The sequence below is a fragment of the Tenrec ecaudatus genome, chromosome 11, assembly GCF_050624435.1.
Source record: "Tenrec ecaudatus isolate mTenEca1 chromosome 11, mTenEca1.hap1, whole genome shotgun sequence".
Classification (NCBI taxonomy): Eukaryota; Metazoa; Chordata; class Mammalia; order Afrosoricida; family Tenrecidae; genus Tenrec; species Tenrec ecaudatus.
Genome location: NC_134540.1, coordinates 64,305,011 through 64,324,673, shown reverse-complemented (window position 1 = coordinate 64,324,673; position 19,663 = coordinate 64,305,011). Strand labels below are relative to the sequence as shown.

Below are 19,663 nucleotides of genomic sequence, written 5' to 3'. Positions count from 1 at the left end.
AGGGAGAAAGATGTTACTCCCGGAAAGAGTTACAGTCTCGGAAACCCATAGGAACAAATCTACCCCGTCCTACATGTTTGTTGTGAGTTGGAACGGATTTCATAGCAGTGAGAAGTCCTAGCCGGAAAAAGAGGACCAGAAAAGTGGAGGACAGCGAAGATTCAGGTGGAGTAACATTAAGGCTTCTGCAGGACCAAGCAGAATACTTTCTCTTCTGGACAAGATACTAAAGGAGGATTTTAGACAGGTAATATAAAAGTGAATGCAGTGTTTTTTTTCTATACTAGTTCCAAGGCCTGAAGGTGCAGCAGTTAACCTTTGGTCGCCCACGAAAAGGTTGGTGGTTGAAACCCACCTGCAGCTCTGTGAGGAAAAAACATGGTAGTTGGTTTCTGTAAAGAAGCCGTGGAAACCTGATGGGGCAGCTCCTTTCTGTCCTACAGGATCGCTGAGTGGGCACTGATATGACAGCAGTGGGATGACTTTTATTTTCAATATTCTAGTCTGACTATAAAACCAAACACTGCCATCGAGTTGATGATGACTCGTGGCGAAGCAATTGGACAGGATAGAAACTGCCCTTGTGAGCTTCCAAGACTGTAACGCTACCAGAGTACAAAGCTCCATCTCGCTCCCAAAGGGCGGCCCATGGTGATTTTGAACTGCTGACTTTGTGGTTAGCAGCTCAATTTGTAACCACTAGACCACCAGGATCCTTCTATTGATGACGAAAAAAAACTTCGCTGCCGTCCAACTAAGGAAGCTAGCCCTGAATTCAGTTTTTTCTCCCCTAGCTTTTTACTACAAATTACTGCTTCCCATATTTTCACAAAGATAATTTTTTGCATAATGTTCCAAAGTGAAGCAAGCACAGCATTCCTAATGTGAACGGACATGATCAGGTCCTGCTTATCCAATAAATTGATTTATTTGCTCAAATATCCGTCCTTGCAAAAGCAAATTAACACTCGTAAATGGTCTTTTAATTGGACAGACAAGAGCTCGTCCCACTGGGCATAAGTGAAGGTCAGATAATATTTTCGAAATGTAAGGTGCGATTGCTAGTAGCCGCGTACTACAATGGAAGCGCTACAGAAGTGGGGTCGCCCTTCTGCTAACAATGCTAATTCCTGAGTTCTACAAATCTACCAGCACCCAAGTAAATCAATGATCCTTAAAGTCTAGGTCAAGGCCGTGGGCTGGACGGCGCGCGGGAGCTGACAAGCACATGCGCACTTCCCGCCATCGTTGCACGTCTCACGGCACACTCGACGAGAAAAATACAGGACCAAGCCGAGGCTGGGCGTCTTTCTGGGGCCCTCTAGCCCTCCACGTTTCTCTTACCTACAATTTGGGGCCCGTCCACGAGGACCTGCCCTCCAGCCGGTCGGCAGAAAAGGCCTACAGCGGCCCCCCAAGGAACGAAGAGGCCGGGCGGCCGCCATCCTTCACTCCCCGCGGAGCATCTTGGGAAGCCGCCCCGGGGCCTTCTGGGAGCGAGGGATCCGGTGGGCGGGGAGAGCCCGCTATTGGCTGGGGCGAAACCAAATGAAAGCAGTCGTGAATCGAGGACAGGCCTATGACTTAAAAGCCTTTATTGCAAGAGCGTTCTGCTTCGTGTGCTTCATTTGCCTTGTAGAAAGTTTTCGAATCTATGGCTTTAGTGTTTTGTGCACCTTCGGTTGTTTTCAAGATGAGGAAGTGAGTCGTGGGAATAGTCTCCCCCCCTACAGAGGAGGTGGCCTCGCCTACGTCGATCCCATTCCAGCCTGCGTTTCTCCCTGCGCAAGCGCACTTTGAATCACGTGGTTGCGAGCCGAGTGCTGAGGGAAGCATCGACCGGGAGCAATTTGGAACATCTCTTTGGTTGTCGGAACACCTAGCTGACGGACAAGATGTTGGGCTCCAAGAACGTGCCCTGGCGGCGGCTGCAGGGCATTTCCTTCGGGATGTATTCGGCCGAAGAGCTCAAGTAAGGGGTTGGTGGGAAGCACGCACACGCAGCCGCTCTGGAGGAGGGTGCCTTACTACAGTTCCCAGAAAGCCCTGGGCCAACCGTCTCCTCGGAGTCTGCGGGCGTTTGGCGCATGGACTGTTGGGATCCGTAGTCCCAGGAACGCTCCCGGGCCAGCGTGCGCTGCCTGGAAGCTTGTGGGGCAGAGCTGCCTGGAGATGGGACTCATTCCGAGTTACATCGTTATTTGACCTCGTTAATTAAGCGATTGTGGAGTTAGTATATTGGCCTTTATGCGACTAATTAAACACGTAGTCAGTTTGTCTATAAAAGAATTACCCTTCAAGATTCGCTGTAGCCCTCCTCACCCAAGTCTAGGACACTCCAGTTTCCTTTTTGATCACGGTTGCCTTTAACAATTTTGAGCAGAGAATCTCGCAACCTTCAGCCACTACCAGTACCACGTTATGTTAAGGTTCTCCTTAAGTTAAACACTTCCATTGCTCCAGAGATCATCTGGAGCATCTTGAACAAAAATGTGTTTCTAAATCATTTTGCCACTCCTTTACTGACAGATGTTTATGGAGTGACTTGTGCGTGCAGCCTCGACATTACATTTGGGGGCACTCCGTTGCTCCAGGCAGACTAGCATACTCTGCCCTAGGACCCCTCTGTGTGTCTGAGGACACTGGTGTTAAACAAATGATCACTTTGTTTTCTAATTGTCAAAAAAAAAAATCCTTCAGAGAAGCTGGTAATCATAGTTTTTCCTTGGTCTTTTCTCTTTATTTGCCTCTCTAGGAAGTTAAGTGTTAAGTCCATTACAAACCCTCGGTACTTGGATAGCCTGGGGAACCCATCGGCGAATGGCCTGTATGATCTAGCGCTGGGCCCTGCAGATGCCAAAGAGGTGTGCTCCACCTGTGTGCAGGATTTCAACAACTGCTCTGGTCACCTGGGCCACATCGATCTCCCGCTCACGGTGTACAACCCTCTCCTTTTCGATGTACGTCCTGCCTTGGGCTGGCCTGGGTGCGCTTGTCTTAGGGACGCTGGTTGGCTTTGTGAGTGCCACCTCTCACCCCCTGAGAGGTGCTGCTGACAAGGTTAATCTCCAGCTACATGGATGATGATAAGGGATTCTCCTGCATGAGATTCAAAGCCTGGAGGAGCCAAGTTGGGTCAATTCATCTGGGTGACAACTCCTTGGCCGTGGAAGAACCTTTAGTATTCTCTAGGCCTACCAAGTGTTTGACTTGGTGGCAGGGACAGCAGAGCCCCAGAAGGTGAGACAGTGAAGAAAGAATGAAATTGCTGTTCAGATGCCTGCTGGTACATTTTCAGCTACCATGTTAGACAGATAATGGAGTAAGCATACAATTTATTAATCATACTAAGAAAATTGTCTTAATCGAAATACTTTGAATAAAATAAAGGTAGTTTCCTAGAAAAATCTTTTGCCTACCAAAAGTATTTCCCAAATTTTAGTGAATTCAAATGAAAGCCAGTGAGAGAATATACCCCTAAAAACCCACTTATTGTCAGACAGTCGATGCTGACTGATAACTGTTTGTAAGAGTAGAAAGAAGGCCCAGTCTTTCTCCTGGGGAGCTGCTGGTGGTTTCAAACTCCCAACCACATGGATCGCAGCCCATCTTGGAACCACTGTACCACCAAAGCTCCCCATGAGAGAATATAGGAGAATGCTTATCTAATGCTTGAGTCTAAGAAGCCCTTTTAAAGTATAGGCTAAAGGGAAATTCTTAAGACTCGTTTCAAGAACATAAAAATGAAAGTTTTAAGAGCATTTTAAATCACCGTGATTTTTATGTTTCATTCTAATAATATACTGTTTTCTCTTTATTTTTAAACCCATACCCCAGAAACTCTACCTGCTGCTCCGTGGCTCCTGTTTAAACTGTCACATGTTGACCTGCCCCCGGGCTGTGATTCACCTCTTAGTCTCTCAGCTGAAGGTTCTGGAAGTTGGGGTCCTGCAAGCAGTCTACGAGCTGGAGCACATCCTGGGCAGGGTAAGGGGGTTGTGGCAGTCAGGGAAATCATAATGGAGGAGGATGAGATGATCATATGCTGTCCATAAGAATTGCCATAGGAATGGTTTGGTCCTTCTGTCCTATGACTGGCTGCCTGTCAATAACTAGGTATGCTACCACGAAGTCAGAAAAGTCATGGGGAAAAAGTTACTGAAAACAACACTGGACTACCGTTTTACCCCTCAGTTGTCTTATTCTATTTGGACTGGGCTTCCAATCAAACTTCATGCGTTGCTTTTGATTATTGCAGCTCTTTGCGCTCATTTAATCTACAACGGTTTCTCCCCTTTCTCTTTTGACAATTCAGTGCCACTTGTAAGGTTTCTCAATTTTGGATTTCTCTGTGTATTCACATACGTTGGCATAAGGAAAGCCTAGAAGATGTCAGCTATTCTTAGATGCCATTGAGTTGGTGCTGATTCATAGTGACCTTGAGGACAGATTGCATCAAAAAGAATGGCTTTCCCACAAGCCTTTTGCAATCCCCTGTATCCCAGGATAGAATGCTGCTCCGTGCTGTGCCCTCCTCACAGTCATTGCTGCATGGGAGTCTGTTACTACAGCTGCTGTCAGTCCGTCTCCTCCGGCGTCTCTTCCTCTTTTGCTGACTGTTTTCCAGCATGGTGTCTTTTTCCATTGGTGCCTCCTAATGACAGCTCAAAGTAAGCAGAAGGATGTCTGTTTCTGAAGAGCTTCCTCACGCTCCACCTTCCGGGTCAGATGTACTGGTTCTGGCAGTCCATGGTACATTGGCTATTTCAAGCTTCTGGGTTCTTCAACCTTAGTTTTTCATTGTCCAGCTTTCACAGTCTACTAAAAATAATCCTGCTTGGGTCAGGCACACCTTAGTCATCAAGTTGACATCTTTGCTTTTAAACATTTGGAAGAATTATTTTGATATCTTGACCGCTCTTCCATGGACAATGGTTGTGAGTTGGAGGAGAATGAAATCCTTGATCGCTTTGGTTTCTTCGTTGATCGTGACGGTTATTGGCCAGCTGTAAGGAGTTCTGGGCTCCTGATGTTCTGGTTCGGCACATGCTCGAGACTGCAGTACTTTGCCTTCACCAGGTGGTGCTTCAGAGCTTGTTCACTCTCAGTCAGCCACGTGCCATCTGCACAGTCGAGGTTGTTACTGAGAGTCCTGATGCCGTGCTCTTCATTTACTCCAGTTTCTCAAAGGGTTCGTGTAGCACATCAAATAAAGTGAAATAACACAGCCGTGCTGAGTACTTCTTCCACCTTTAAGCCATGCAGTGTCTCCTTGTTCTCTTCAGATGCTCGCCTCTTCTTCTTCACTGTGCGGTTCTGCATGAGCACAATTTTAAGTGTTCTGAAAGTCTCGTGATTTGGTACGATCCACGCAATGGAATGCTTCCATGTAGTCCATCAAACGCAGGTCTTTCTGATACTTGCTGCTTGGGCTAAACCCATCTGACAATGGCGTTGCTAGCCTTGTCCTCTTCTGAGGCCACCTCTCATTACTGACACCGTTCCCCTTGATGTCTACTACAAATTTTTGCTACCATGTGGTTTCATGGTATTGTTTGATAATTTCCGGATTCCATTTCATTGTCTTTGTTTCGATTGGCCACTATTCCATTTGGTTGTTCAGGTAGCTGCCTTCTCAATGTCTTGACCTAGAAGAGTAAGCTCCCGGTGTTGCGTCTGTTAAAGCATTTCAGTTGGTATTCCGTCGGTCTTGTTTTTCACCAGTACCTGTAATGTGCTTCTTCTTCCATCAGTAACACCTGAATATATGCTGCTGCCTGAAATGTTTGAACATTAGCCAATTCTTTGTACGGGGAATCTATTCCATTTTTTCAATAGTCCTGTTTTAGATGAAAATGTACATTAACCGTTTTTGTACAAATTGGTCTGCATCATCCCTTGGTGAGCACTTCGGTTTTTTCCATCTTTTTGTCTGTTAATACAAGCTTTTGATTTCCTTCATTCTTTAGCATCATACAAGTAGAGAGCCATGGTTGTATCTTAGCTGACTGCTCACAAACTCTTTTAAGACTCTAGATGTTTCTCACCAAACTAGGATGTAAAACATTACCTTTGTACATCATGGCAATGGGCTGAGTTGTCCCCTGAGACCAGTAAACCATCTAGCTAATAGTCTGGGTATGTCTAGGGAGTCTCGAATCTGCTGCCCCGTGTGCACTGTTAGGTCTTACAGCACACAGACACGAGTGTGCACATGCCTACAGACTCATCCTCGTGGGCATGCACTTATTTACATATGCTTTCCTGGACACATACATGCCTCTGTCTACCTATGTACCAGTGCACCTATTTTTTGTGGTTTTACTACTAAAAGATTATATATTATTAGAGCATTTACTGAATGTGTCCCCTTTTCTCATGTTGTTCTCAGAGACTTTATTGACCCTGACTGAGTTTTACTAAGTTCACCCATATTTGGTTTTACCTTTGTGATCACCAAAAGTAACAAGCGGCTTCTATCTAGAAAGTGACTTCCTTCTTCCTTTCCCTCCCATCTCTGGTACCCATTAAAGAACTCTGTTTATAGATCTACACTTCATATGTGGGCAACTGTACAATAGTTGTCCTTTTGGAGTTGGCATATTTTACTCGCCATACCATCATCTAGACCCAAGGACTCCTCATTCTGTATCGTTGCTTACAATTCCGTTGTCTGGAGGTACCACAATCGGCTTATCCGTTCACCCCTTGGTGAGCACTGAGGTTTTCCCATCTTTTTGCTATGCTAATACAGCAGGGAACAGAGTTCATCACTGTTTTCACAGCCTTTAGGATGGATACCTAGGAGTGGGATTGCTGGACCAAAGGATAGTTTTATCTCAAGTTTTTGAGGAAGCCCCATCTGTTTCTTGTCGGGGTCGTACTGTTTGACAGTCCCACCAGCAGTGCATGAACATTGTTTGCACTGTTTGTTGCAAATGTTTGTTGCAAAAATTAGGTCCCCTGGTTTTACTCAATCGTGTCTTCTGTAAGCTGTAGTTTGACTTTTAACATAACTCTTTGATCCATTTTGAGTTAGGTTTTTTGGGTAGTGTAAGTTATGGGTTCTGATTCATTTTTCTGTGTGTGGATATCCAGTTTTTCCAGTATTTAATTTTTTTAAAATAATTTTATTGGGGGCTCATACAACTCTTATCACAATCCATACACCAGTATCATTTCTTAACGAGATGTTCTCCCCCCCCCTACCCCACCCCATGGAATGAATGGCCTTCAACACTGTCAAAGATCAGCTGTCTAGATAGGCGAATGGATTTACGTCGGGGTTCTCATGTCTGTTCCGTTTGGTCTGTGTGTGTGTCACTGGATCGGTGCTGAGTTGTTTGATTACCATGCTGCACAGTACGTTTTGAGACAAACGTGAGACCTCCTCCTCTGTTCCTCTTCAATATTAAGGTTCTTCAGGCCTTCTTTCTTTCCATGTAAAGTTGAACATTAGTTTCTCTATTTCATTGAAGGGTGTTGTTGAGATTCGGCTCTGGATTTCATTATATCCATACGTTGCTTTTAGTAATATGGATACATTCAGATGTTGAGTCTTCACATCTGTGGACATGGAATGTTCTTCAGTTTGCACAGATCTGTTGGTTCATTGCAGTAACAATGGTACAGGTTTCCATGTAAGTCTACTGGGCCCCTCGTTAGGTTGTCCCTAGGTATTTTATCCTTTTGGGAGCTACTGTAAACAGTATTGATTTCTTGATTTCCTTTTCATAGTCCACTTTGTTAGCTTAAATTTGAGTGATTTTTGTGTGCTGACCTCGTGCCCTGCCACCTATTGAACTTTCTTTATGTAGCCCCCTCAACGCTCTGATGTAGGCTCCTGGGGTTTTCTGTGTACAGAGCCATGTCATCTGAGAATAGGGCAGTTTACTCTTCCTCTCCAATTTGGATGCCATTTGGTTCCCTTTTATACCTGGCTGCTCCAGCCAGAGCTTCTAGTACAGTATTGAACACGAGCAGTGGTCGAGAACATCCTCGGCTTGTTTCTGTTTTCCAAGGGAATGCTTCAGTTTGACTCCATTGAGAAAAATACTTGGGGGTTGGGTTTGCATATTGCTTGCTGCCCTCATACCATAAATTAGAGAATATGTCTTTGTTCTGGATGTTTCAAGCAGTATCGATTTCAGCGCTTTTCTGAATAGTTGGTAGAATTCTCCAGAGAGGCTGTGTGTGCAAGACTGTATTTTCTTGGGAATTTTTTTAAATGGCATCTTAAATTCTTTTTATGGTTTTGCTAAAACTTTTTACCTTGGTTTTTGTTCATTTAAGTGGGTAGTGGTTTCTAGAAACGTATCCATTTCTTCTAGGTTTCAAAGTTCCTGGAGTGTAATTTGTTACCATCTTCCTCTTTGATTCTTTGTGTCTCAGCTTGGCCTTCAGTGGGGTCACCATCTCATTTCTGGTTTGGGTTATTTGCATCTTCTCATTCCTTTTTCCTCGTCAATTTTATTGATCCCCTGAAAGAACCAACTTCTAGTCTTGTAGATTCTTGGTTCGTTTCTGTTTTCTGTTTCATTTGTTTTTCTACCTTGACCCTTGTTACTTCCTTTTTTAGTGTCTTCCATCCTCTTTCGATGCTTCCTGTGTCTTTGAGTTCTTTGTCCTTTGACTCTTTCAATATTGCCTCTCAAGATGGGAAGCTTCCCTTTGAGTCTTTAACTGGAGAAATACCTACTGTGCTCTTTCCTTCTGGATTCTGACTTCAGCCCCTTGCCCATTTTGTTGAAATACTCTATACTGTCCTGCCTTTGTTCTAGGACTGCCCCACCACCTATCTGAAAACTTCACACGGTGATGGCTTCCTTCTTGATGGGACACTGTCCGGGGGGTCGCTCTGAGTCGGCATCGACTCGCGGGCGGGGGGTTTGGGGAGTTTGGAGTAGAGGTGCTAATAAACAGTTAGTAACGTGTTTTTCTTCTTTGCCTTTCAGTTTCTGGAAGAAAACCCTGGTGCTTCTGCCTTGGAAATTCAGGAAGAGTTAGAACAACACACAACCCAGACCGTACAGAACAACCTGCTAGGGTCCCAGGGAGCACATGTGAGTGGCCGCCTCCCTCAGCTCCCTCATCACCCTTCCCTGGGCTCGGTCCTCCCTGCTGACTTGTGACTGCCTGAGGTAGATCTGGGTGCTGCAGCCTCTGAGGGGACCTGTGAGCCCCCGTTCCCTCCTCTCTGGCTCTTGACTGCAGGGGGGGTGAGGTGAAGCAGGGAATCTAGGCTTAGCAGCCAGCAAGGTCCTGGCATGGAGGCCCTCCTTCCTTTCTCCACACTAAACCGTTGACCTCACGCCCCTTCCTCGTCACACGTGTGTGTGGATATGCTTGATGGGTCAGTGCTGTGGGCCGGCAGCTGTTGTCGCTAGCCGCCCTGACTCAGAGGACCCAGGCCTGCTTCGTGGGGGGTTGTGCCTGGAGCCTTTATGGAAGCACTTGGCCATGCTATGTTCTTCATGCAGCCCATGCATGGCGTAGGTCCAAGCCACCAACCTTTAGGTTAGCAGCTGATTGCAAACCACTAGCAACATGCAGGCGCCTCTCCACCTCGAAGCTATCTTAAAACATCCGGTCCGAGTTTGACATCAGAGATTCTGATGTGATGAGTCTGGGTTGGTGGTGCTCAACAAAGAAGAGCTCATGGGCAGGTTTAGGTGCTTCCCAGGTGGTTGTCCCACACACACTGTCTGCCGAAGCTGCGCATCCGCATGTTCACTGGGGAGGCCTTGAGAGGACCTCCCAGCTTCATCCAGAGATACTGGCTTTCAACAAAAGGAAACTGCATTTTTTGCGTGCTCAGTGTATCCCAGGGAGCCCTGGTAGCATGGAGCTACCCACAAGGTCAGTAGTTCGAAACCACCAGCTGCTCCTCAGGAGAAAGATGAGGCTGTCTGCTCTGGTAAAGAGTGAGTCTCAAAATAGGTGCATAGCAAGTGTGGTGAAGAAAGCTGATGGTGCCTGGCTATCTAGAAATACAGCGTCTGGGGTCTTCAAGGCTTGAAGAGAAACAACCATCTAGCTGAGAAGCAATAAAGTCCACATGGAAGAAGAACACAAGCCTATGTGATCATGAGGTGCTTAAGGGATCAGGTGTCAGGCATCAAAGAACAAAATATCATATTGTGAATGAGTGGGAGTACAGAGTGGGGACCCAAAGTCCATCTGTAGGCAACTGGACATCCCCTTATAGAAGGGTCTCAGGGAGGAGACGAGTCAGGGTGCAGTGTAGCAATGATGAAGCATACAACTTTCCCCTAATTCTTCAATGCTTCCTCCCGCCCACTATCATGACCCCAATTCTACCTTACAAATCCAGCTAGACCAGAGCATATACAAGGGTACAGAAAAGAGCTGGAGACACAGGGCATCCAGGACAGATAAACCCCTCCGGACCAATAATGAGAGTAGCCATACCAGGAGGGGAAGGGGAAGGTGGGGGAGAAGGGGAACCAATCACAATGATCTACATATAACCCCCTCCCTGGGGGACGGACAAGAGAAAAGTGGGTGAAGGGAGACATTGGACAGTGTAAGACATGAAAAAACAAGAATAATTTATAAAATGTCAAGGATTCATGAGGGAAGGAGGGAGGGGGAAAATTAGGTGATACCAAGGGCTCAAGTAGAAAAAAAATGTTTTGAGCACGATGAGGGCAACAAATGTACAAATGTGCTTGACACAATGTATCTATGGATTGTGATAAGAGTTGTACGAGCCCCCAGGAAAATGTCTTTTTAAAAAAATTTTAATTTTTTTTTTTTAATGAGTCTTGGAAACCCACAGGGGCAGTACTACTTGGTCCTGTAAGGTTGCTGTGAGTCTGAAAGGACCCGATGGCAGCGAGTGTGGGGTTAGTGTTTCCCTGGGCCCCTCCGTCTCTAACAACCTCACAAAGTGCTTACTTACTTCTCCCTCTGAACTCAGCAACATCTGTTTGGAAGAGGTGCTGGTACCTGGCAGAGCTGGGCTTTACTTAGGGTCGTGTTTAAAATCCCAGGGCTAGAAAAATAGAAAGGTGGGAAACCAAGAGAGGAGACACACCGACTTCATTTTAAAATGGACTGGAGGGTCTTGTGGTTTTCTTTTCCAAACAGGTGAAGAATGTGTGTGAGAGCAGGAGCCAGCTCATCGCCTCCTTCTGGAAGGTGCACATGAGTGCCAAGCGATGCCCCCACTGCAAGTGAGTGTGCCTCGTGCCTCTTCCCTGGACGGGCAGTCTGGCCAGCGTCCCTCAGCTGCTGGGGGTCGGGGGGTGTTTGCTATGTTCTTCTCCTCCGTCACGACTGCGCTCGCATGTAGGACTGGGCGCTCCGTCATCCGGAAGGAGCACAACAGCAAACTGACCGTCACGTATCCAGCCATGGCGCACAAGAAGAGCAACCAGGAGGCCCCCGAGACCCCGGGTAAGCAGGCCGGGCCCAGGAGAGGACCCCTCCGCCATGGCTTTGTCCCAGACCTGGAAGCGCTGTCCCTGTTGATGACCCGTTTCTCAGCCAGGCATCTATGGCCCACTTGTCTGCAGGGGGTTCTCTTGCGTGCCCTGCCCAGGCCGCTTTGACAAGAGAGCTCCTGTGCTGGGGTGTGTTAGGCTGTGCCGGCCGGGGAGGGCCACTTCCCTCCAGCGGCAGTTTGCCTGAAAGATTCCCGAAGAAGCTGGCCACTGGTTAGAAACGTTCTGTTGTGTCGTCTGCATTGTCTTCATTCACGTCCACTGTTTGACCTCTCTGGTGTCTACTCTCCACGGCAATGGCTACTACACAGAACTCTCAGACAAAATGCATGATCAGGGGGTTTATTAAGAATGTTAACAAGTTGCCAGGCCGGTGAGAAATGCTCAGGGCTGAGTTGTTTAGGTGGCCATGGTGCGAAGATGTGTCTAGTCCACTTACAAATCCCCAAGGGGCGGACCACTAGCTGTAAGCCTCAACCCAAAGTCAATACAGCTCAAGCTCCCCAGGGTCGGCAAACCCAGCTCCCTGAATTAAGTGCCCAGAGGCACCGCATTCCAGTAAGCCTCAGGCCAAAGGCACTCAGCTCCACTTCCGTGGGCTGGCAAGTCCAGCTTTCCCAGCTAAGTGTCCAGGGCACCCAGCCCCCTGCACAGCGGCACTCAGCTGTCCTTGCTCCTCGGGTGGGGACGTCCGTCACAGGGGTCCGTGCCCCGGCTTCTGCTGCTGCCCCTCTGACGGTGTAGCTGTGTTCTGGAGCCAGAAGGTTTAACAAGGAGGGATCTTGGGTCCAGAGCACACACTCCACTCGTGGCTCTTGCTGGTCATGAGGTCCCTCCTCCTGCTTCTCAGAGGGCTCATTTGATATGCAGCAGGATGGCACTCCAGGGAATCCTACTGAAATGTTACACACAAGTTAATGCTGTCCGTATCTTCCCCTACTCATCAGAGTCATGTAGGGAAAGATCGTTTAGTGGGATTGAAAAGCTACCTGAAATAATTTACTGTCCCTGCAAAACACGTGGATTTCTTAGGGAGATAAAGGTAGGTGAAGTTTTAAGAAAAACCACATTCAAAGACTCGGGACCCCTGGGGGGCTGTTTTGTTAGCTGTACCAAATGGTGGGTTCTCCGCTCTGCTCTGCCCTGGTGGAATGACTCCAAAGAGCTGGCCTGGCTCCTCCCACTTACTTTGGAGTTGAGTGCTCCTCTGCAGTAGTGTTTTCTTTTAAACATTGAGCAGTGAGCGCTGGATGGGATATTGTGTGTTGAGTGCCAAGTCCATGCCTGCTCTGTGCCAGGTGTGAACTGTCCATTTTTGTTTCGTAGCCCAGGGTCGAAATGGCACAACCTGGGGTAGACACCTGGCTCTGCTTCTTATTCTGAGTGACTCAGATAAGGTCACTTCTTCAGGCTTCAGTTTCCCACTCTAGAGGAAGCGGCCCAGAACCTACAGGGTCACCTGGAAGGCAGTGAGAGAGATCGTCCAGAGTGGAGAAAACTTACCCAGGTGCAAGTCTAAAGCATGAGCATTACCAGACCTCAGTCTAGATTCTGGGTCGAGAGGTGGCCGAATCCGTTTGCTGCCGGGGGAGAACGTCTCCAATACATTGAAGACTGGGCAGGCCTGTAGCAAAGAGGCCTCTGGGTTCTACTACTGCTGAAGTAAGCCTTCCGTTTGGAGTGAGGCAGGTTGATGAAAAAAAGCGTCGGAAAGGCAGTGCAGAGCGTCCACGTGATCTGTTTGCTCTGACGTAGCATCCTGCCATTCTTTCAGGGCGTTGATCCAAACTAAGAAATGAACTTGGAGATGAGACCGTAAACTCAGCTACAGGCTCCAGTTGAATTTTCACCAGTGTTTTCAGTGTAATGCCTACTTTTATGCTCTAGGTCAGCGGTTCTCAAGCTGTGGGTCGCGACCCCTTTGGGGGAGGGGGGTCACCCAATTCATAATAGTAGCAAAATGACAGTTATGAAGTAGCAACAAAAATCATGTTATGGTAAGGGGGAGAGGGTTCACCGTAACATGAGGCACTGCGTGACAGGGTCTCAGCATTAGGAAGGCAGAGAACCACTGCCCTAGCCTCTCTACCAGGATTCCACGCTGCATTTTGGGAACCTGCTGCGTTTGTGCTTAGCAGTGCTTCATGTTAAACTAAGTAAACGGTAGAGCGTCCTACTCCTGTTGCCCCCAAAACTAACCTACCTGTGGCCATCGCATTGATTCCGGCTCTTAGCGGCCCTTGGTGTGCACAGCGGAACAGCCCCAGGTTTTTCTTGATTCTCGTCTTTTGCACGGTGGGTTTCCAGGCCTCTCCCCTGACCCGGCTGGGCAGGTGTGTGCCGCAGCCTTTGCTGTAGGCGAGCCGTCGATCAGCCAGGGCCCTGGCTTTTCCTGTGCTCTTCGACTAACTTCCCTTAAAGCGATGTTTCCCTGGCTGCCTGTCTGCTCCAGCTCCCAGGAGGCCTCAGATGGCGAGCAAACACGGTCAAGCGTTGGACAATAGCTCTGTCTTTGTGGTGAGCCTTTTCAGTGTTTTTTCCCAACTTACTCTTTGGTCATCTTGGGATCTGCCCTAGGAACAGTTGGCAGCGAGGTAAGATGGAGGGGTGATGGGAGACTGAGGCCCTCCAGGGTTCCAGGCCTGGGTTTTTAAGACCGTAGCACATATTTGTTTGCTGGGCACTCAACGCCGGGAGGCCAAGCAGGTGCCCGGAGGGAGACCAGACTCCAGGGGGTAGGTGAGCACTCTGAACGTGGGCCCGGGTGATCCCAGAAGCGGAGCCTTGCGCACATGGACTGCTGTGTGCATGCACCGCGTGCTCCTGGAACCAGAGTGCGTTCGCATTTGAACAGACCGCGAGACTCCTTTGAGCCCAGCCACTCGCACCCACTGGAGCCCAGCCTTCCCTAAGTCACGGTCACTCGAGCTCCAAGCCCTTTTCCCAGATGGCAGCTTTTCACACCGTGTAGTCCCGTCCGAGAGATCCCACTGTGTAGGTTGCTGGGAAGGATGCAGCCACGAGGTAAGGTGGCCTCCCTCAGACCTCTTCTGACCCCAACATCTGCTTCTGTGATTAAACTGCGTCAGGAAGCCCTCCTGGCAGCTGGTGGCGACAGTGCCAGAGCCAGCCAGTCCTCCGGAACCCTTCAGTACTTTTTCTAAACAGTTTTATTAGTACGTTATCCGCTTGTTATTCAATTCAGGAATTCCGTCACATTAAGAGTTGTACAATTGTCACCACATTCAATTCTAGAACATTTTCCTCCTTGTACTCGTTATTCATGTAGCTATTTGTTTTCTGGTGGTGGCAAAAGTATACGTAACAAAACATTCTCCAATTCCACAAGTTGTACATGTATAACTGCAGTGCCATCGACGATGCTTCTCATGCTGTGCAGCCGTTACTGACACCCTTTTCCAAACTGCTCCACCTCCCTGGACATGGGCTCCGTGGCCCTCCGCTGCAGCTCCTCCTCCTCCACCCATGTCCGAGTTTGGTCTCCATGGACATGGGCTCCATGGCCCTCAGCTGCAGCGCCTCCTCCTCCACCCATGGCTGAGTTTGGCCTCTTTTTTAATTTTTAGTGGTTTTCTCGATACAGTATTCACATGTCATGCAGTTCCGTGCTTAGATGACTTTTTAAATGAATTGGACATACATCATCACAATCCGTTCCAGTGCTCCCTCCCCCTCCTGCATCAGACTTATTTGTTACAAGAGATAATTCGTCTTCCTCTTATTTCACTATTAAGTTCAGATACTTCCAGAATAACCCACAGATGGTTCTGTACGTTAGTGGGACTTTTTCCCACTGAGCGTGCGTAGCTTTCTTACATGGTGGGCCTCCCTGAAGGTCAGTGGAAAATTCCATCAAGCCCAGCTTACTTTCTGTTGACTTAATCTGCTCGAATAGTTTGCTTTTATAGTGACCAACAATGAACACTTAGAATTACCCCTTGGCCCAGCAATTCCACTTGTAGAAGTTTCTTTGTGGGAATTCTGTAAACACCCGCAGCCTTGTTGAAGTAGTTTATAAAATAAGATACAATCTGAATGCCTGTCGATAGAGAATAGGTAAAAATGAAAGCAGAAGTTTAACCTGCCTCCCTGCACACAGAAAGGTTGGCGGTTTGAGCCTATCCTGAGGTACCTCAGAAGAGAGGCCTGGTGATCTACTTCTGAAAGGTCAGGAGCACAGTCCTGCTCGTCACCCGGGGTGGGGGTGGGCCCCAGATGTCGGGGTCAGCTGCTCAGCAGCAGCAAGATTGGCGATAGTTCAATGAATTTGGGCCCATCTGTGGTAATCCAATTTATGTTGTTTTTGTTAAGTGCCATTTAGTCGGCCCCAATCCCTATGTACCCTGCCCTGTCCTGCGCCATCCTCTCTATTGTTACTGTGCCTGAGCCCGTGGATGCAGCCACTGTGTCCGTCTAATCTGATTGAGGCCCTTCCTCTCTTCCACCGCCCTCCACTTTGCCAAACAGGATGTCTTTCTCGAGGGACTGCTCTTTGCTGACAACATGTCCAAAGTTGGCGAGACAACGTCTTGCCATCCTTGACTCTAAAGGGGAACTCTGGCCTTGCTTCTTCCAACACAGATCTGTTTGTCCTTTTAGTCCACGGTACCTTCACTGTTCTTCTCCAGCTTCACCATTCAAATGCATCGATTCTTCTGTGGTCTTCTGGAGGCAATGGAGAACACCTTCATCCGCAATGTCACATCCTTGCTCTCTAATACTCTGTAGCAGTGTTGTGCAGCAGATTGACCTAGGGCAACACGTCTTCTGATCTTAAGACACCGATGAGGATCTGAGGAAGGACCAATCCTTGACAACTTCAGTCTTTTCTGCATTTATCATGATGTTAGCTGTTGGCCCAGTTGTGAGGATTTGGGTCTTCCTCACAGTGAGTTGTATGTAGTCCATACTGACGGCTACAGTCCTTGATCTTCATCAACAAGCGCTTGAATTCCCCCTCGCTTTCAGCAAGCAAGGTGGTGTCGTTTGCATATCCGAGGTTGTTAAGAAGCCTCCCTCCCATCCTGACGCTGCACGCTTGTTCATAGGACCCAGCTTCTCTGATGATCTGCTCGGCACACAGATTGAGAGGCTGCAACCGTGATGCCCACCTTTCCTGATTGTAAACCATGCAGTGTTCTCGTGTTCTGTTGGCACGACTTCCAAGTTCCACATGAGCACAATGAAGGCTTGTGGGATTCTCAAGGTCATCCACAGTGTCTTATGGTCCACACAGTCTCATGCCTTTGCATAGTCAGTGACACACAGGGAAAAAAGACCAGAATGGGATTTTTAAGTCAACCCCGACCTTAGGCTATTAGAAGCATCCACGATGGAGCGTGTGAATATTTGGTCAGAATCTGTTGTGTGCTAGACACTCAAGTTCTAGGGCGCAGACAAGGCATAGCCCTTCCCTGATGAATACGTAAAGAGGGGGGCTCGTGCCACTCTGCATTTTAGGGCGTGCGTCCCAGAAGAGACTAAGAGTTTTGAAACTAGAGTGTTCGACTATGTACTTGGCCTTTGAAAACCATGAAAGTGCCCAGAGCCCGGCCTTCTGGATGGGAACCCTTTGATCTCCTGACACACTTTGAGAATACGACCGATGCGATCCTTGTCAAAGGCATGGATTGTACACTTAGCCGCACACACGCGTGTGTGTGCGTGCACATGTCCATGCTCCTTAATCCGTAACGCTGCGTGCACAGGGAACTCATCTAGAATAAGCCGCGTCCTAAAGGTGCTTCAAATAAGATGATGTAATCGGCCCAGATGTCCAGCCGTATCTAAATCAGGAGGCATCCATCCCCCCGTGTGAATCTTCTGCAGCCATTGAGAACGCTGGTCAGGGAAAGAGCAGGAGCAGAAGCGCTCTGGAGGGGATGCCTAGCGTGGAGCACAGCACTGGCTGAGTAATTCCACACTTCAGCTGATAAATTATGCAGAAATGCACTTGTCTCAACCAGAGAGCGGGAAGGAACGTGTAAAAGTGATCATCGTTCTGTTAAATGCAGTGGTATCATGTTTCCGCTGCCCCCGCCCCCCTGGGCCCTACTTTTCCTGTTTTGTGCACCAACCATACTACTTTAGCTACTTGAGAAATGAGGTCAAAGCACCGGTGAGGGGGACCCGGGCTGGAAACGTCCTGTCCTAGAGCCGGGTCTCTGGTCAGATGGGAGGCTAGGGCTGGCCACCCGCTAACGGCCGTCTTTGTGCTTCCCTCCTCCAGCTCCAGGGATCGAGGAGGCTCAGCTGGGAAAGCGAGGTTACCTGACCCCCAACAGCGCCCGAGAACACCTCACCGCGCTCTGGAAGAACGAAGGTGCGTGTCGGCCTGCACCGCCAGCTCTGTGCCTTCTCCAGAAGAGGGAGGGGGTAGTGTGCTCGTGAAACCAGCCCATTGTTTTGGGGCAGCCTCGGGATGCTCTGTCGTTGAGGCATCTCTAGAAGGGGGCGTGCACCCACCTCTGAGCATGCCGACCCTGTGCCTGAGCCCGGTCATTACACTGCAGCCTCGGCGGGCCTTGCTTCAGCACTTGGCCGTATTTCTGGAAGGCTCAATGTAAAAGCCCGCGATTTTACATGTCCACCCCAAAAAAGACCTTTCTTAACACGCAGGACTGAGATCATCCTCGGAGGCACGCGCTCAGTGAGAAGTAGCTCGCGTTACTGTGGCTGGCCCCAGCACGGTCCATTCATTGATCAGGAGTGGAACATTTCCCTTTGATTCTCAAATGATTCCCTCTTGGGCAGTGCCCCTGTGGAGGGCTAGTTTTTTGGTTTGTTTGTTTGTTTTGTTTTAAGGCTAGTTATTTTCCCCTTGATTTCACATATATATGTAAGAACGCCACAGTGGCCCTTGTTTTGCTTGTTTGTGTTCTCACTTGCTGTTGGGGTCCAGGTTGGAAATAGGAAACAGGTGTAAGGTTGTTCTCTCCCTGGCCTCCAGGGGGTCTTTATGGGGGGCATCCACTCGGTGGCAGTGAGTTTGGATGTTTGCATTTGGTTGCCAATCACAGATGATTAGCTTGTTTTTATTTTATTTTACTTTGGGGGGGTGAGGTTATTTATTTTTTTGTTGATTATATTATTGGGAGCTCTCAGATACTACAACACCCCATACTTCAGTAAGAGCAAACAATTTTACAACCATACTTGCTGCCACCATCCGCTTCAGAACTCTGATACCACCTCCCCTTTGTCCCCTCCCTTCCCTGGCCCGGAACCCTTATTCTCTCTCATTTTTTTCTTTGTGCTGTGTCTTACACCGCCCAACGCATCTGTTCACCTGCAGTTTGGTTACTGGCCCCCCTCGAGTGGGGCCCTGCAGTCATCTTGCTGTCAGCTCCCCTGTGGTGCCTGTGTTTAGAAGCCAGCTTCCCTCCTGCAGAAACGCGCTCCCACACGCAGGGACCGCTCTGGGTCGTGTCATTCTTCATAAACACATGTGGTCTTGTTCGTTAGACGGCCCTGCACTGCTTTATTTCCTCTCCAGGATATATGGGGCATCCTCCTGTGCCCTTGAACAGAGCTAAGTGGTCTTGGGGGGGGGGGGTGTTTCTTCACTTTGAATACAGGGTTCTTCCTGAACTACCTCTTTTGGGGACTGGAGGACATCGGCATGGAGTCCCGATTCAATCCCAGCACGTTCTTTCTGGATTTCCTGGTGGTGCCGCCCTCCAGGTACTGCCCTCGGTGTGCTGCCCCTGACAGACGGATGGAGTTAGTGTTGACGACCTGAGGAGGGGGTGGGGGGCACTGAGGAATGGAGCCGAGAAGGTGCCTCCCTCCGCGAGGGCCTGGGGAGCAGTAGGGCGCTCCCCTCTCCCGACTGCCCTGAGTGGGATGGGAGTGCTGGCCCTAGAGGTGGGTGAGGGTAGGAAGAGCCGGGCCCGCCCTTGGCGAGGGTTTCCTAATGATGCCTCCACCTGCAGGTATCGCCCTGTCAACCGCCTCGGCGACCAGATGTTTACCAACGGCCAGACGGTGAACCTGCAGGCCGTCATGAAGGACATTGTTCTGATCCGGAAACTTCTGGCACTGATGGCCCAAGACCAGAAGCTGCCGTGCGAGGTGGCTGCACCATGCGAGGAGGTCAGGGTTGGCTCTGTGCTTACATCCCGCCTTCAGCATACACTTTTTGAGATCTGACCTGGGGCAGTGGGCTGGACAGA

The 19,663-nt window shown here is 48.8% G+C and overlaps 2 protein-coding genes across 4 annotated transcripts in view; one reads left to right on the top strand and one right to left on the bottom strand.

Moving 5' to 3' along the window:
• Positions 1–1,479, bottom strand: part of PTCD3 (pentatricopeptide repeat domain 3) — a 33,171-nt gene extending 31,692 nt beyond the window's left edge. For 2 of the 3 annotated variants that reach the window (XM_075563098.1, XM_075563099.1), the window contains exon 1: positions 1,345–1,479. In XM_075563098.1, the coding sequence (XP_075419213.1) occupies positions 1,345–1,445 (101 nt within the window). In that variant the 5' untranslated portion in view covers positions 1,446–1,479. The remainder of the gene's footprint in view (positions 1–1,344) is intronic. The other variant, XM_075563100.1, reaches the window with a different exon arrangement.
• A 302-nt stretch (positions 1,480–1,781) lies between these two features.
• Positions 1,782–19,663, top strand: part of POLR1A (RNA polymerase I subunit A) — a 62,401-nt gene continuing 44,519 nt past the window's right edge. The window contains exons 1-9 of the mRNA XM_075563096.1: positions 1,782–1,972; positions 2,756–2,960; positions 3,838–3,987; positions 8,955–9,062; positions 11,113–11,198; positions 11,318–11,421; positions 17,719–17,811; positions 19,067–19,172; positions 19,424–19,583. Of these exons, the coding sequence (XP_075419211.1) occupies positions 1,896–1,972; positions 2,756–2,960; positions 3,838–3,987; positions 8,955–9,062; positions 11,113–11,198; positions 11,318–11,421; positions 17,719–17,811; positions 19,067–19,172; positions 19,424–19,583 (1,089 nt within the window). The 5' untranslated portion in view covers positions 1,782–1,895. The remainder of the gene's footprint in view (positions 1,973–2,755; positions 2,961–3,837; positions 3,988–8,954; positions 9,063–11,112; positions 11,199–11,317; positions 11,422–17,718; positions 17,812–19,066; positions 19,173–19,423; positions 19,584–19,663) is intronic.